This window comes from Drosophila teissieri, chromosome 2R (genome assembly GCF_016746235.2).
Source record: "Drosophila teissieri strain GT53w chromosome 2R, Prin_Dtei_1.1, whole genome shotgun sequence".
In the NCBI taxonomy this organism is placed as follows: Eukaryota; Metazoa; Arthropoda; class Insecta; order Diptera; family Drosophilidae; genus Drosophila; species Drosophila teissieri.
In genome coordinates this window covers 21,313,960-21,328,014 of record NC_053030.1, presented here as the reverse complement: position 1 = coordinate 21,328,014, position 14,055 = coordinate 21,313,960, and the positions used below count along the sequence as shown (strand labels likewise).

The following is a 14,055-nucleotide window of genomic DNA, read 5'->3' as shown; positions in this document are numbered from 1 at the left end:
ATTTATTTATTTTACAATTGCCCAGCACTTCTAATGCGCTCCACTTGCTTTGCACTCTGCCAGGACATTGCCTGCGCTGCAGGACTAGTGCCCAAAAAGAGCCGCGTTGAAAACAAACCAATTAGCCGCGAATCGATTTTTCCAATTCGAATGGCCATATTATCGAAATGGGCACAATCAAAAAGTTAGCCCATTCTAGCATTCTAGCAAGGAGGTACAGGTCAGAGTGTCCTGCCCCAAAGGTCCTTGAGCCAGGACAGCACGTGCTCCCCATGGATGAGTAATGCTACTCCTACGCACTTGCGTGCGGTCAAAATTTTAAGACCCACTTGACACAGTTTCTCCTTGGAGCTGCGCAAGTGGCCTCCAAGGTTTTTCGTCACTCCTGCCACCAAAATGGGAAAGCCGCTGACCTAAATTTGAATACGAGTTCCCAAATGGGCTATGAAAATGTCAATGCCAATTAGTCGGGGTCTTAGCCTAATTGCCTGGTTATGTGTATCTTCAAATTCACAGGATTGTCAGGATGCACTTAAAAGCGATCTATGCATTATTCATTATTCATTCACTGCGCTTGGGTGCACTGAACTGCAAAGGATGTGTCCCGAAGGATATGTCTTGACCCTGCTGTGGGCCATTCAGCTTGGCACTAAACACACACTTCGCTTTTCCGCCGCTTTTCCGACGCTTTTCCAACCGCCCTTTCGCGTTTCCTTTTCCCACTGTTTTCGGGGCTTTGTTTCCGTTCCGTTTCGATGCGATGCGATTCGTTTCGATTCGATTTACACGGCGCGCGCTTTCCTCGCAGACTGTGGCATATTCAGCGTTTCGTAGGTGTTTTATCTAATTTTCCCTTCACGCACACCAGCGTAACTCGTGTTTGGTGTTTGGTGTGTTGTGTGGATGTTTGGCTGATTGCTGCTGGTACCCTTTTTGGTATCGGTATCGAGTATTGGTAATTGCTGCCTTCGTTTGCATGCGAACCTCAAAAAAGTGAACCTACACAAATATTACCAATGGCAAAAATCGCTGGTGGGTGTTATACGGGGTGGGTGGTGGTGGTGGAAAATGCCTCAAGTGTAGCCGATATTGAAGGCGGCTACCCGCAGGCGAATTTTCGATTTCAATTTCCCCACCATTATCTGTTCATATTTTTTGCATTGCACTTTAATGGCCCTCTTGTGACGGGAATGCGCTCTAATTGCATTTTCACCAAGAGCCTCAGTATCAAACTATTATTATACCAACAATACGGAAAAGAAATTCCTAAGTATTTCGGATTCTTTATTATATCAATGTGTTTTCCAGGCAGTTTCCTTGGAGCAGCCCGCTACTTAAGCTAGCTTAGAACTTAATCGACTAAGGGATTGGTGGCCAGGAAGCTATTGGGCTATCGGCTTTTGCTACTCAGTTCGTCTGCGGAGACGTGAATGGGTTGTGTGAATTCGATGTTTGCAGCGGAGATATCTGTGAAGTACGGCAAATGGTTAAGTAACTCAGAAGTATCTACACCTGCACACCCACCGGAATGTGATCGTTGAGTGAATGTATCCGTCAAGTTGAACAAGCCGTTGGAGGGCACACTCCTTTTCCGGCGCGTCCTTAGCTGACCCAGGCTGATGTGGCTCTTGTCCAGCGGCAGATCATCGTCGCCGAACTCCAGGCACCTGCCATACACGCAATAGCGTTTGCCCACCGGCGAGCAGCGGGTGCCGGGCGGAAAGTGTCCGTTGCGTCCGTTGACCAGGTAGTACCTGTACTTGATGAACTCGTCCTGGCAGCCCACGCGGCAGCTGCGGTCCGGCTCATCGATGCTGGCCGAGATCTGCGCGCCGTGGCCGGACAGACCGCGCACCTTGTGGCGATACCTGGCGCAGGTCTGTTCCGCGTACTCCGCCGCCGTCTGCAGGCGTTCGCAGGGCTGGATGCGGTACGAGCACAGTTGGATGCTCTCCACACCGGTCAGCCGGGAGGTGACCGCCTGCACGCCCTTCGAGTCCGTCATGCAGTTGGAGTGGCAGCCCGGCTGCGCCACCCACTCCGACTCCGCGGACGAGCTGCGGTCCAGGGCGATCAGTGATGCAGAGGCTGGTGGCGGTGGTCGCGGTATCTCCGGCGGATACGACTTGTGGTAGTTCCTCCTCTTGTACGGCGCTGGTGGCGCATTGATGTGGTTGCCTTGGCCGTAGGAGGGTCGTTTAGCCACCTCTGTGCAAGGAGAGAGCATTACTTTAACTATTGCCTATTTAGGGTGACAGTTCCTACCATTCTCGTAGTGATTCTTCAGCGGCTTGCCCTCCTCACGCTCCGCATACCGCTGGCTGGTGGTCTGCTGCCGGCTCTCCTGGTCCGAGGAATCCCTCGTGGGGCGCACTGATCTGGCCGCGCAGAAGCTGCTGTCCATCTTGAAGAAGTTCGAGGTGGCGTTGTCGCAGGAGAAGCGCTCACAGCGACCGGAGATGCAGTAGGTGATATCCTCGGGACTGTGCTGCTTCGCCTTGCAGGTGGTGCCATCCGGAAATGTCCAGCGCCGGGACTTGGTGCCATTGGTCCTGGTGCGGCAGAAGATCTTGCAGGACGCGTCCAGTGTGCTGGGCAGCTGCTGGCCCTCGCCGGTGAGTTCCGGATCCGACTTCCTCGCCTGCATGCACACTTGTGTGGCAAAGTCGCCGATTGTCTGGACGGGAACCTTGTGGCATTGCGGTGTGTTGCAGGTCACAAATCGCCGATCCCGGCCAATGCAGCGCGACGGAAAGTTCAGGCAGCTCCTGTTGAAGGTGCGCAGACCCGTGCTGCCCTCCAGCAGGCGGCGTGACTGCCCATAGAGGCAGCCGGACTCACAGGCACTCGGCTCGCTCCACTCGCCCCAATTCGCGGGCGATCCTGGCAGCTCATTGCCCATCGCATTGTAGTCCTGCAGCAGCGGGGGTATCCGGTTCGGCTCATGCCTCACAATCTTCTCGTGGGTGGCCTCGGGCACGTTCTCCGGGGGCCAGGACTTCAGCGCTGAGTAGCTGCCCTGTTTGGCGAAACGCGCCTCACAGGTTCCGCCGCGGCACCACTGCAGTTTGAATATACGCTGTTAGCTCAGAGAGTGTTCCGTGTATATCGAAGGGCTTACCATGTTGGGACCGCATTCGGTGCCCTCCAGCGCTGGATGCGAGGTCCAGGGCAGTCCATCCTGGCGACAGTGGAGATCCCGGCAGATTTCCATCTTGCTCTGGCTGCTGGCCTGCATGAAGTTCTTCCCGAAGCGCAGCATGCACTGCTGGTTGGCATTAAAGCGCTCGCCAGGAAGACGACCACCTGCCGTGTGGTCCCAAGGACCAGCGAATGAGTCCCGATCGAAAAGGCAATCCGCCTGGGGATCCCTATATAACTTGATATCATTAGAATATATTTGTGTATTTGCCACTGCCCCACTTACATAAGGAAGTCCTCGAGATAGGTGCGCGAGCACTTCGACCAGGTGACCTTGCCACTGCCCAGTTTGGGCGACATGATGTGCATGGTGGGATCGCAGCTAATCTCCTTGGCATCGTGCCGCATTCCCAAACTAAAAGTAAGTTCAATCAAAGTATATTCTTTACAGGATTATGTTTAACTACTGACTTGTGTCCAATCTCGTGGGCCACCACGAAGACGCTCTCGAAGTGCTTGGCCTCGTTGATGGTGCAGGAGTAGATGGAGGTGCACATGCCCTTCACCGTCGCCATGCCCACCACCTGGCTGTTGGCCTTGCCCTTCTCGTAGGTGACCAGGTCGAGACCCGTCAAAACCAAGGCGTGATCGTAGTGCAGGGGATCTGCGTCGGAGAAGGGATTCAGTTTCTCCTGCCACTTGCAGAAGCTATTCAGATAGTTCTCCACATCCCGGGAGCGATCCAGGCCAGGTGGATCCCAGGACTTCCAGATCTCCAGGCGCTTCAGCACGAAATTGATGCGACGCCCCAGAGTGGGATGATGGTACAGCAGCTGGACGCCATTGATCATGGCCAGCAGGAAACTGACCACCTTGCTATCGGTGTTCGTGGGAAAGTTCCTCTGCATGTGCGCATAGAGATCTCTGTCCACAAAGATGGCCGTCTCAATGAAGAGCTCCTCCGGTATGTCCGACCAGCGGGAGCGCGGAGGATTCCCAATGTAGCGACGCCTTCGCTGATGCTGATGCGGATGCTGCTGCTGTTGCTGATGCTGATGCGGATGTGCGTGATGATGTCGTGGCTGGAAGCGCAATCTCAACGGCGACTGCAACTGAGACTGGGCCCGCAAGCGTCGCCGCGGTTCGTTGAACTCCTCCGCATCGGGCTCGAACTGCAGCTGGCTGTCTAACGGTGGCGCCGTTCGCCTTGACGACGCCTCACTGTGGCCGCCGCTCTTGTCCACCCGCGCTTGGTAGAGCACGTGCGTCCCGGTGCCGAAGCGCGCGGGAAGCGGATGGATCACCAGGTCACTGCCGTTCTGCTGGAACACGCCGCGCTGCGGGATCGAGGCGTGAAGCATTAATAAGCGGCGGGGATAGAGCAAACATATTTAGTGATCACCGAGTTGAAAACTAGCATGGCTAAAATAAGTAACTAGATGGATCATTTTAGCTATACAAGTTTGCTTTAGAAAAACATAGGATAGAGTATTGAGAATGAAAGCTACCATCCATTGATGGATGCTTACCACATTGCCGGGCTCGCAGAGATCGAGAGCAGCCGCTGGACTCCGGTAGAAGCATCTCTCCAGGCGCTTGAGCAGCTGCGGCGAGTGCTCCACGAACTGGGTGCCATTCTCGGTGCGGCGGATGAAGATGAAGGCCTCGTCGATCAGCTGCGGCGACTGCTGCAGCTCCAGCCGCGCCTCCACATCCCCCACAGCCTCTCCAGCCTCCTGCCCCTTCTCCCCTGGCGGCAGTGCCCCATTCCCATCTGGCGAATGCATTTGAATTAATTAAACTGCTCGCATAATGACCGCAACTGGAGCAGCACGATGTGCTCTCCGGACTTCGATTCGGCTGTTTTCATTCACCTTGTACCGGCAGGCTGCGCCGCTGACGTCTCTGGTGCGGATTGGCCCCATGCTGCTCCTCCGCAGCACCTGGCCGCTTCACCTCCTCTGGTCGTTGGTGTGCCAAGTGCACGAGTTTGAATTCGGGCGCTGCCAGGTAAACAAACAACATAAATGCCTGCCATGGATCAATGCCAGCAACTGCGCCCCCTAAAAGACGCCGCCCACCTTAACCCTCTCCCCTCCAGCACCTTAACCCAATCCCCTCCAGCAACTTAACCCACTGTTAACAGTTCAAGTTTAGCGTTCATTGATTGCAGTTGTGGCTGTTTGGGCTCCTGGCCTAATGACACGTTGCAGTTATGTAGTTATGGGTCATGGCTAAAATACTTGGCTCACTCAGAAAAACGGCTAAAATTATAAGCCGTGATATAGCAAAATTATAGGCAATAAATAATTAAAGAAAAACGCCTTTTAACAATGTATTGACTTCCGGCAGATTTGCTTAAAATATTAGTTAATAAAAAAAGGAAATTCAGTGGATGGATTTGCTACCAAAAACTAGAATGGGTTTTTCTGTGCACTGCCAACCGTTCTACTTATTCCATCTTAGGTCCATGGCATGTGGGTCAGAGTTAAGAATCTTTTCGATCCAGTGCCCGGGGCCAACACTTACCCTCTTCCGGAGATCGTGATCCGAAGATCAGGGCACGCTCGTGCTCCCTCAGATGGCCCACCAGGTTGTTCTCGTCCAGCTGCAGTGGTGGCATAGGCGGCATTTGGCGGCATTGGTGGCATCGTTGGAATTGGTGGCATTGGTGGCATGGGAAAGAAGAGAAAGAGCAGCGAATGCGAATGAATGGGGTTTAATATGCAAAGCGGAAAGTGTAACATGGCCAGCAAAGCGTTAAACAGACCAAAGCAGATGCGAGCACCCACGGAGAAGGGTTTTCTCAAGTCTCCCCACCCAAAAAAAAACAAAAAAAACAGAAACAACCGAAATACTTTCACTCCGCACAATGGAAAATTTGTACCTCGAAAAGAAAACCCCAATTAGACAGCTCAAACAGCTGTGTTGGGGTCACCAGCTCATCGGGTGGAAAGGTTAGTGCAGCACTAAAAATCTGTGTCTTACACTACATACATATATACACATAAATATATATATACATATATATACATAAATATATATATATATATGCCATTTAGCATACATTCGCCGTATATGTTTTGTGGTGCGTGCGCCTGCTTTTCACGATTATTTAATTTAATTTGTTGTAACAGTTTTCGTTTGGCTTTATTTTATTTGGCTGTTGTGGAAAAGCGCGTTGCATCCGGCGAAGCGTGAAGAGCGTTTCGGCTGCGGCTCTTCGGATCGAAACTCCGCCTCCAGCGAGGAGAAGGTGTTACAAATTGCCATTGTGGCGAATGTTTATTATCAACATTGTAATGCTGCGCCAAAGGGGGGCGTGGCTGGTCGTTAGCCGCCCATGGGCAACAGATTAGGGGACTATGTTCTCCTATGTGTATTTATTTAGACAAACCTTAAGATACAACCATTGCATTTCCGGGTAGCCCAAATATTGCTTACATATATCAAACTTATTAACTATTGCCAATTAAATTTTACTCTTTCTTAAACTGGAACCAAGGTATAATAATAGTTGGCTATCATGCCAAAACTATACCCTTTTTGCAACTCCGCTCTTACCTAACTCTTCGAACATATTTCCGCTGAACTTTAGCAAAGGCAAACAATGTTCAATGAAAGGGACACTAATTGGCTGCAAGGGCAACAGCACAGAAAGAGCAAATCAACATGAAAGAGTCGAGTCGGCGATTGCCGGAAAAGCCCCAAACAAACAGCAACAAACAGCAGGCGATGACAAAATCGGGGGAAAAGCGGAAAATGCAGGCACATATGCTCGCTGTAATCGCTCGCCAAGCTGATTATGTGATGAAATTTTGCGTGACCCGTGGACAGAATAGCAAAAACCAAAAAAAAACACAAAAAGGAGTGAAGAGCGAAAAGCCAACGAGTACATGGAAAATAGGGGTAAAATGGCGAAAACTGGAAAACCAACACGTGGAAATTATATCACAGAAAATTGTCTTCGGACCAATTTGAGAGGCTGAAAGGAGTGCGAATGTTGAACGAGTAAATGATACAACTGAAAATGGAGGAAAATCACGTAATCAAGAGCGCAACCAAGCGAATGGATTCTAACGTATGACTTCAGAGGGTCAATAACTTGGCCAAAATTGGCAGAACGGCCAGAACCGCCTGTCACTCGAACTCGTTTCAAGTGCGGAAAAATGCCTGGGAATCGTTGGCGATTTTGAGGCAGCTGCAATTGCCAGCTGGTGGCAAGATTGTTTGCAATTCCCTGTAATCGTGTGATGAGTTCCTAAAATACCGAAAGAGACGCTGCGACGCCAGAGCTCAAATTAAAGCCGCGAAGAGTCTGGGAAAAGTGGGGGAAATGCGGAAAACGAGTCATGTGCACCACTTGTAATCCGACGAGCCTTGTCGCCTTGTCGCCTTGTTAGCAAGGGCTAATGTTTATTGGGCTAAAGCTCTCGAATTACCAAAACACATATCTCAACGCCCATTTCTGCAGAGGTCATTCAACGCCTTGTCTATGCGACTGTGTCGTATACTCATACTCATACTCATACTCCTCATACTCATACTCAAACTCATACTCCCCATTTTCCCCCTGGAACTCTGCGACCAATTTCTGCTTAGCTTTTCAAACTCGAGTTGAGTCAGACATTATGTTTTTGGCTTTTCGTTCTTTTTTGTGTCTTGCCGCGCACATGTTCTGTCTATATGGCGATTTTTTATGCTCTTTATTGGTCACTTGACGCATTCGTAGATGGATGATCACCTGTGCTTGCAAATGGGTTAATCGTATGACATTCAAGAGCACTTACACTTGGAAAACATTGTGTAGGCATTTGGTGTAAGTTTTTATAGTGGTTAAAGGCAGTACTTTGGGTCATCTAACCGTAAGATTTTTACTGGATTTTTAATAGTGAGTTAAATAATATCAAAGTCATTAAAGCAGATCATTATTAAGTTTCCAGTGTGATGTTGTGAAGATATATCGCTTATCTGAGGCCACTACAATAGTATAAACTTTTAGCATAAATATGGTTTTTCCATGTAAGTCAAGTCTGAGCTCAAGGAAATAACTAAATGCATTCCTTGTTGATAAGCTTTAAATAACAATGAGAGATGTTCTACGCTTGCAGTTGGCTGTGCAGCCACATAGCTGAAGTGGCAGTCATCGGGCGATTGATTGATATCGGGACTCACCTCGATGCCATCGTAGTGCAAGCTCCTCTTGCGACGCAGCTCAATGCTGACGGATTTTGGATTGCTGGCAGTGGTGGAGGTGGTGGAGAAGGAGGAGGAGGAGGAGGAGGATGAGGAGGCGGTGGCCCCGATTAACAGCCACAAGGTGGTCAAAACCATTAAAGCCAAACGACGCTGCCGATTAGATCCAATTGCTGCGACAGTCATAACGATGCGTTGATGATGACGGCTCTTCTGGGACTCCACAGGTGGCTATTGTAATGCTCCGGGTGCACTAATCGCTCTTTGTTGTGGCAACAACCACGCGACGATTGTTGCATAAATTGCAAATATATTATTCCTCAGGCTGCGCACCGATTTCGGGTTTTTTGCGTCATAATTTCCACCGCTGGCGGAGTTACATTTTCCAGCGGCGAAAATCGAGGATGGAAAAACTCAGTGCCCGATTTCTCGAAGGGGGTGGGTGAGGGGGCGGTGAAGGCGCGATCGTGTGCGGGGCTGCAACTTTTACGGCAGTTAATTCAAATGTTTATGCACTAATTAATTGCCCAGGCATTGCATTACGAGTCATTTGTTGTGGGCCACTTTTTGGATTCGCACTCTATCTTATTGGGCTTTCGTTTTATTTTGCTAGTATGCTAGTAGTATGTACTTCAGTTTGTTGCCTAAGTTCTTCCTTATGGATCGACACTCGAGATAAGAGCAAATGGTGCTTGAAAAGTGCTCTGCCACCGATCGTTCTGAATCGCCAATATATAATGCCAGTCTTTTGTTTTCACATTTAAACGCACTTGATTTTATTTAAACGCCAGCGCGCAATTAAGCAGCCAGCAACAAACACACACGGCATATAGATCATCGTCTCTGGAGCATAACGATCTTCTGGTTTTATGTCCATAGCCGAAAACCACTTTATACTCGTATGTATATTTCAACTAAAATCGGTAAATCACGCCGAAATCCGTCCGCTTTGGGGTAGTTAAAATGATTTACTGGAGGTCAATGCGCGTTGCTTGGATCGATGGAAGGACTTTTTTTGGGGGGGAGCGAGCGCAGGCGAAAGAGACGGCTGCAGAAGCGCAGAAAGAGACGGCGAGAGCGAGGCAACCACTCGCGACGGCGGCACTTTTGCGAATGAAATGTGAAAATCACGGAAAACTCGAGCTCGCGATCGTCGGCTGGCGCTCCATTCTCGTTCGGCATTTCGGCTGGAGTTCGCAAAAGCGCTTTTGGAGCGCAAACAGACTCATAAATATATGCTAATGAGCCAGAGCGCCGGAAGAAGAGAAGAAGAATGCGCCAACCGTTAAGACGGAGCAAAGGGCCACAAAAAAACAAAAAAAAACAAAACAAGAGGAGAGTTTGGGGTACTTAACAAAAAACAGAGGCAACATTCTGAGGCGCTGGCGATGGCGATTGTTTTGTGGTCAAGTGCTTGAAAATGATGGAGCAGACGAAAACTTGACACTGATCATCAGCAAAAAAGGCTGCCGAGTGGCAAGAATTATGCTGCATTTCCGCCGCGGAGTTTCGATGTTCTGCGGCCTGTGGCAGCAGGAAATCTTAAATCAGCGAATGCAAATCAGGGGGGCACAAAAACAAACCAAACACAGCCAATTGAAGTGATCAACTTTTAATTGATGCAATCAATGGATTGCATGAAGTGCATCCAAGTGACGACTGGCAATCAAAGTGAAGACTTCATTGAAATGGGGAATCCTAACAAACTATGAAATGTAATCCATATAGTAGCAATTTATTAAATAGGTATGAAGGGAGTTTTCTCAAAGAACTGACTTATCCAACAGAAAATTCAAATTTAACGATTTCTTTTTAGAGCAAACTTTAAATTTAAATTCAAAATTGATGGGCAGCACTGTTTTAGTCCGGTCATCGATAAGCTATTTGTCAGCTGTGTTCACACTGAGCATTGGAAACTATCGCCAAGCTCGCATCTCTAATTTGCACTATGAAATCAATCGTTATCGAGCGCCACAGCGGCAAAAAGGGGAACTAAAGGGTAGAAATCGATATCCACAAACTCATCGGCACACATCGCCGAATCATCGAGTTTACTTCCATCCCCATTACGATTTTCAAATTCAAACGGCAGCTTGGCCTCGCTTCGTGCGCAAAAACTCGATCAGGTTTTCGGAGAATTGACAATCCCGCACTCGACTTGTAAATTGTAAACTATTAGTAATCAAATATTCGGACAACAAATTACACAGCTAAACAAGCGTTCGGTCTCAGAAACGCGATCTAAACTCAACAAAAATAAGCGAAAGCCAAGCGTCTGCCGATCTTCGTGTTAATTGTGTTTGTACAAATAGTATAAAAGAAACTATCAAAATGGTGGGCACAACACTGAAAATGCGTGGCGATGAGGTGAGTTGATCCCTAGAATATTAAGATAACCGCGGCATCCGCGAAAAGGTCATGGTAAAGTCACAAGCCAGCGAGCTCTTCATCATAGAGACGCCATTGCAGCGTGGGCAAGTACAGTGGGGCAAAGAGGAAGCGGCGATAGGGCGAAGAGAGTGTAAAGGGAGGGGGTGAAAGAGTGCCGTTTGTCCTTGTTGTTGCAGTTGCCTTGCTCACATTTTGGCGCAATTTTCTAGCTGCGGTACTTGTTCCGTTAATTAGCACTCTCCACTCCCTTTCTTCGCACCAAATCACAGCGGAGATAAATCGAGGATCAGTCTTGCGGTTCATTTTTCTAAAATGGCCGCCCTTGACAAAGTGCATTTCATGATTATATGTCATTGTTACACAAGAAACTGATCTTGCGTCGTACATACATACATACAGAGCTGTGCATTAAACAATTTAAATTAGTGCTCAATAATTAATTATGTTCAAGAAAAGGCTACAAAGTGCATATATGCAACAACCTGTAGGTAGTGAAGTGGTTGCACTTAGTTTCATTTTTCATCTACATACAACTAATAAAAAACATTTGATAGAACGCTTCGGAGAACTTCAAGCAAGTGCAATTGAAGAAATTGACGGTTCCTTCCATGGAGGCAACAACAAAACGCGCGGCCCTGGGCGATTTGCAGAATCGCGGCATTAGTCGTCCCATCGCCGCTAAGGATGCGGCACAGAAAGAGTAAGTCTTTGAGCCAACTCAAGTTTTCCATTCGCAATCACATGTGGTTATTCCACCAAGCAGCTCCAAGGATCTCAAGCTCACAGACGCCCTGCGCAATGCCAAGGCTCGAGTGGACACCCACTGGAAGAAACAGCCACTTGGCAGCACCACCAACGGCAATGCCGCCGCTCCGCCCAAGGCCAACGAAGGGGGCGTGGCGGCGTTTTTGCGCTCGAATTCGGTGCGCACTCGCGTTCCGACCAAGACCACTGTAGAACCAGTTAAAGGTAATTTAAACACCTACCATTTATACATTTTAAATCAAATTCATCATACTGACCTAATTTATAAAGTTACAGTCAAGTCCAGTTCCACTGAGAACGTTAGCGAGCCCACCTTGATTCGGGAGGACAGCAGTCTGTCGAAGAAATCGCTCACCAAACTGCGTGCCGCTTTGGCCAAACCCGTGATGGGAGTTTCAGGTATTCGACGAGAACCAGTAGCGGTTGCCCGCAAAGAGGCAGAGATCAAGAAGGAACTGCCCGAAATCAAGAAGGACTCGCAGGAGTTGAAGAAGGATGCGACCAGGATGCCTCTTATTAGGGGCAACAGTGCAGTCACTACAATCACATCCACTATGCCCACCACCATGTCCCTTTCTAGCAAGCGATTGGCTGGAATCGAGGACATCGATGCCAATGACAAGGAGAACCTGGTTCTGGTCTCCGAATATGTGAACGACATCTACGACTACTTGTACCAGGTGGAGCAGGAGCAGCCCATTCACAACGATCACCTGGCCGGGCAGAAGGAGGTGTCCCACAAGATGCGAGCCGTGCTGATCGATTGGATTAACGAGGTCCACCTGCAGTTCCATCTGGCTGCAGAGACCTTCCAGCTGGCGGTGGCTATCATTGATCGCTACCTGCAGGTTGTCAAGGACACCAAACGCACTCACTTGCAATTGGTGGGAGTCACAGCCCTCTTCATAGCCACCAAGTACGAGGAGCTGTTCCCGCCGGCCATCGGGGATTTTGTCTTCATCACGGATGACACCTACACTGCCCGGCAGATCCGACAAATGGAGCTGCAGATCTTCAAGGCCATCGACTGTAATCTTTCGCGTCCGCTGCCGATTCACTTCCTTCGACGCTACTCAAAAGCTGCTAGCGCTGAGGACGAGCACCATACGATGTCGAAGTACTTCATTGAGCTAGCTTCCGTGGACTACGAAATGGCCACCTACAGGCCCTCGGAGGTGAGTTTCATTGCAATATCCCCTTCTTTTTAGTATAAGAATTTCTAATATTTTTCGCCGTCTTTAGATTGCAGCTGCCTCACTGTTCCTGTCGCTGCACTTGCTCAATGGAAACTACCGGGCCGGCACGGGATTCAACGACCGTCACTGGACGCCTACTCTGACCTTCTACTCTAGGTACTCGAGCGCGCACTTGCGCCCCATTACCCGGCGGATCGCGAAACTGGCCCGTGATGCTCCCCAGGCTAAACTGAAGGCCATCTACAACAAGTACCAGGGCAGCAAGTTCCAGAAGATCGCGCTGCGAACGGAGCTGACCGGTGCGCTGATGGACTCTATTGTGGGCCAGAGCCAGAGGAAATAATCGTCTGGCGTCCAAGGCGGACTGAAAGACCCTGATTTACCTAGTTTAGTTTAATTTGTTTTCATTTTTTAAATTTGTAGCGTATTTCATTTTCTGTTCGTTTCGTGTTCGTTACAAAATGCGTATAATTACCGTAGTCGCATTGCCAACTATCTTCACCTGCATCACCTCACCCATCCCATTCCCCAGACATCGTAATCTGCTGGAGTCCCTTGGACAGTTTTCGGCCACTGCCAAGAGCTGGCTCCGGCATCTTTGCCCCCGGAGCACAAGTTGCTCGCGAGCCGGCGGCTGGGAGTGAGTTCCTCCGGAAAGACTAGGAACCGAACCAAACTGGAGCCCGCCAGCTCCTCCCGCTGGGTCACCATCTCAGTGGGAGCGAGTGGCGGAGCGGTGGACACCGAGAGAGAGAGTGGGCAACGAGTTCATTTGCTGGCCGAACACATCGGCGTTGTCTCTCCAAGAACTATATTTTATAATTGTATTCGTGAAATCACTTCATCCCCTACCTACCACTAATTGTATTTGTCTTTAGTTTTTAATTTCGATGGGAATGAATAAATCCAATAACTTGTGCAAAATTATTCCCAAAAATCGCATAAAAGAGACCTAGACTATTTGTAATTTATATCATGCATTTCGCACATCCGCATACAAAGGCAACCTATGCTAGTTATATTGTTTACTTACCGATAAGCTACGATTAAAAAGCGTTTTATCTAACTGATGTTTCTGAAAATGTCTCTGAACCATACATAGAAAATAAAGTTTTGTGTAATTTTATAAACAAAAGGTGTTTACTTTGCACGCCATGCCATGTGACTTGATTAGTTTTAAAATCTTTCCGACAGCTGATGAGTGTGAGAAATTTTCCGCACCCCTGATGCAAACCAGACCCAGACAGGCTGAGATGAACGCAGACCCTTTTCCAAGGACGGAGGTCCTTTTGTCCTGTTGTCCCAGCAATCCTGAATACACAAGATGTGTACGGTGATATACCTCTGCATACCCTGCACCTATGTA

The 14,055-nt window shown here is 48.9% G+C and overlaps 2 protein-coding genes across 3 annotated transcripts; one reads left to right on the top strand and one right to left on the bottom strand.

The window, feature by feature from the left end:
* Window positions 1-1,313: 1,313 nt before the first annotated feature.
* On the bottom strand, window positions 1,314-9,435 carry LOC122613085 (A disintegrin and metalloproteinase with thrombospondin motifs 16). The gene is made up of 10 exons (XM_043787076.1): window positions 8,317-9,435; window positions 5,671-5,749; window positions 5,016-5,144; window positions 4,671-4,915; window positions 3,613-4,478; window positions 3,428-3,556; window positions 3,122-3,371; window positions 2,266-3,061; window positions 1,525-2,208; window positions 1,314-1,467 (listed from the first exon to the last, which is right to left on the bottom strand). The coding sequence occupies exons 1-10, from the start codon at window positions 8,521-8,523 to the stop codon at window positions 1,391-1,393; spliced, it is 3,462 nt and encodes a 1,153-aa protein (XP_043643011.1). The 5' UTR covers window positions 8,524-9,435; the 3' UTR covers window positions 1,314-1,390.
* Window positions 9,436-10,397: 962 nt separating this feature from the next.
* Window positions 10,398-13,819, top strand: LOC122612426 (G2/mitotic-specific cyclin-B). Of its 2 annotated transcripts, none has more exons than XM_043786034.1 (5): window positions 10,398-10,704; window positions 11,283-11,428; window positions 11,492-11,697; window positions 11,770-12,668; window positions 12,736-13,819. In XM_043786034.1, exons 1-5 carry the CDS (start codon window positions 10,669-10,671, stop codon window positions 13,030-13,032), a joined length of 1,584 nt encoding a protein of 527 aa, XP_043641969.1. In that variant the 5' UTR covers window positions 10,398-10,668; the 3' UTR covers window positions 13,033-13,819. The 2 variants fall into 2 exon arrangements, with proteins under 2 accessions (XP_043641969.1, XP_043641968.1); XM_043786033.1 differs by having other exon boundaries at window positions 10,399-10,704; window positions 11,764-12,668.
* Window positions 13,820-14,055: the final 236 nt, after the last annotated feature.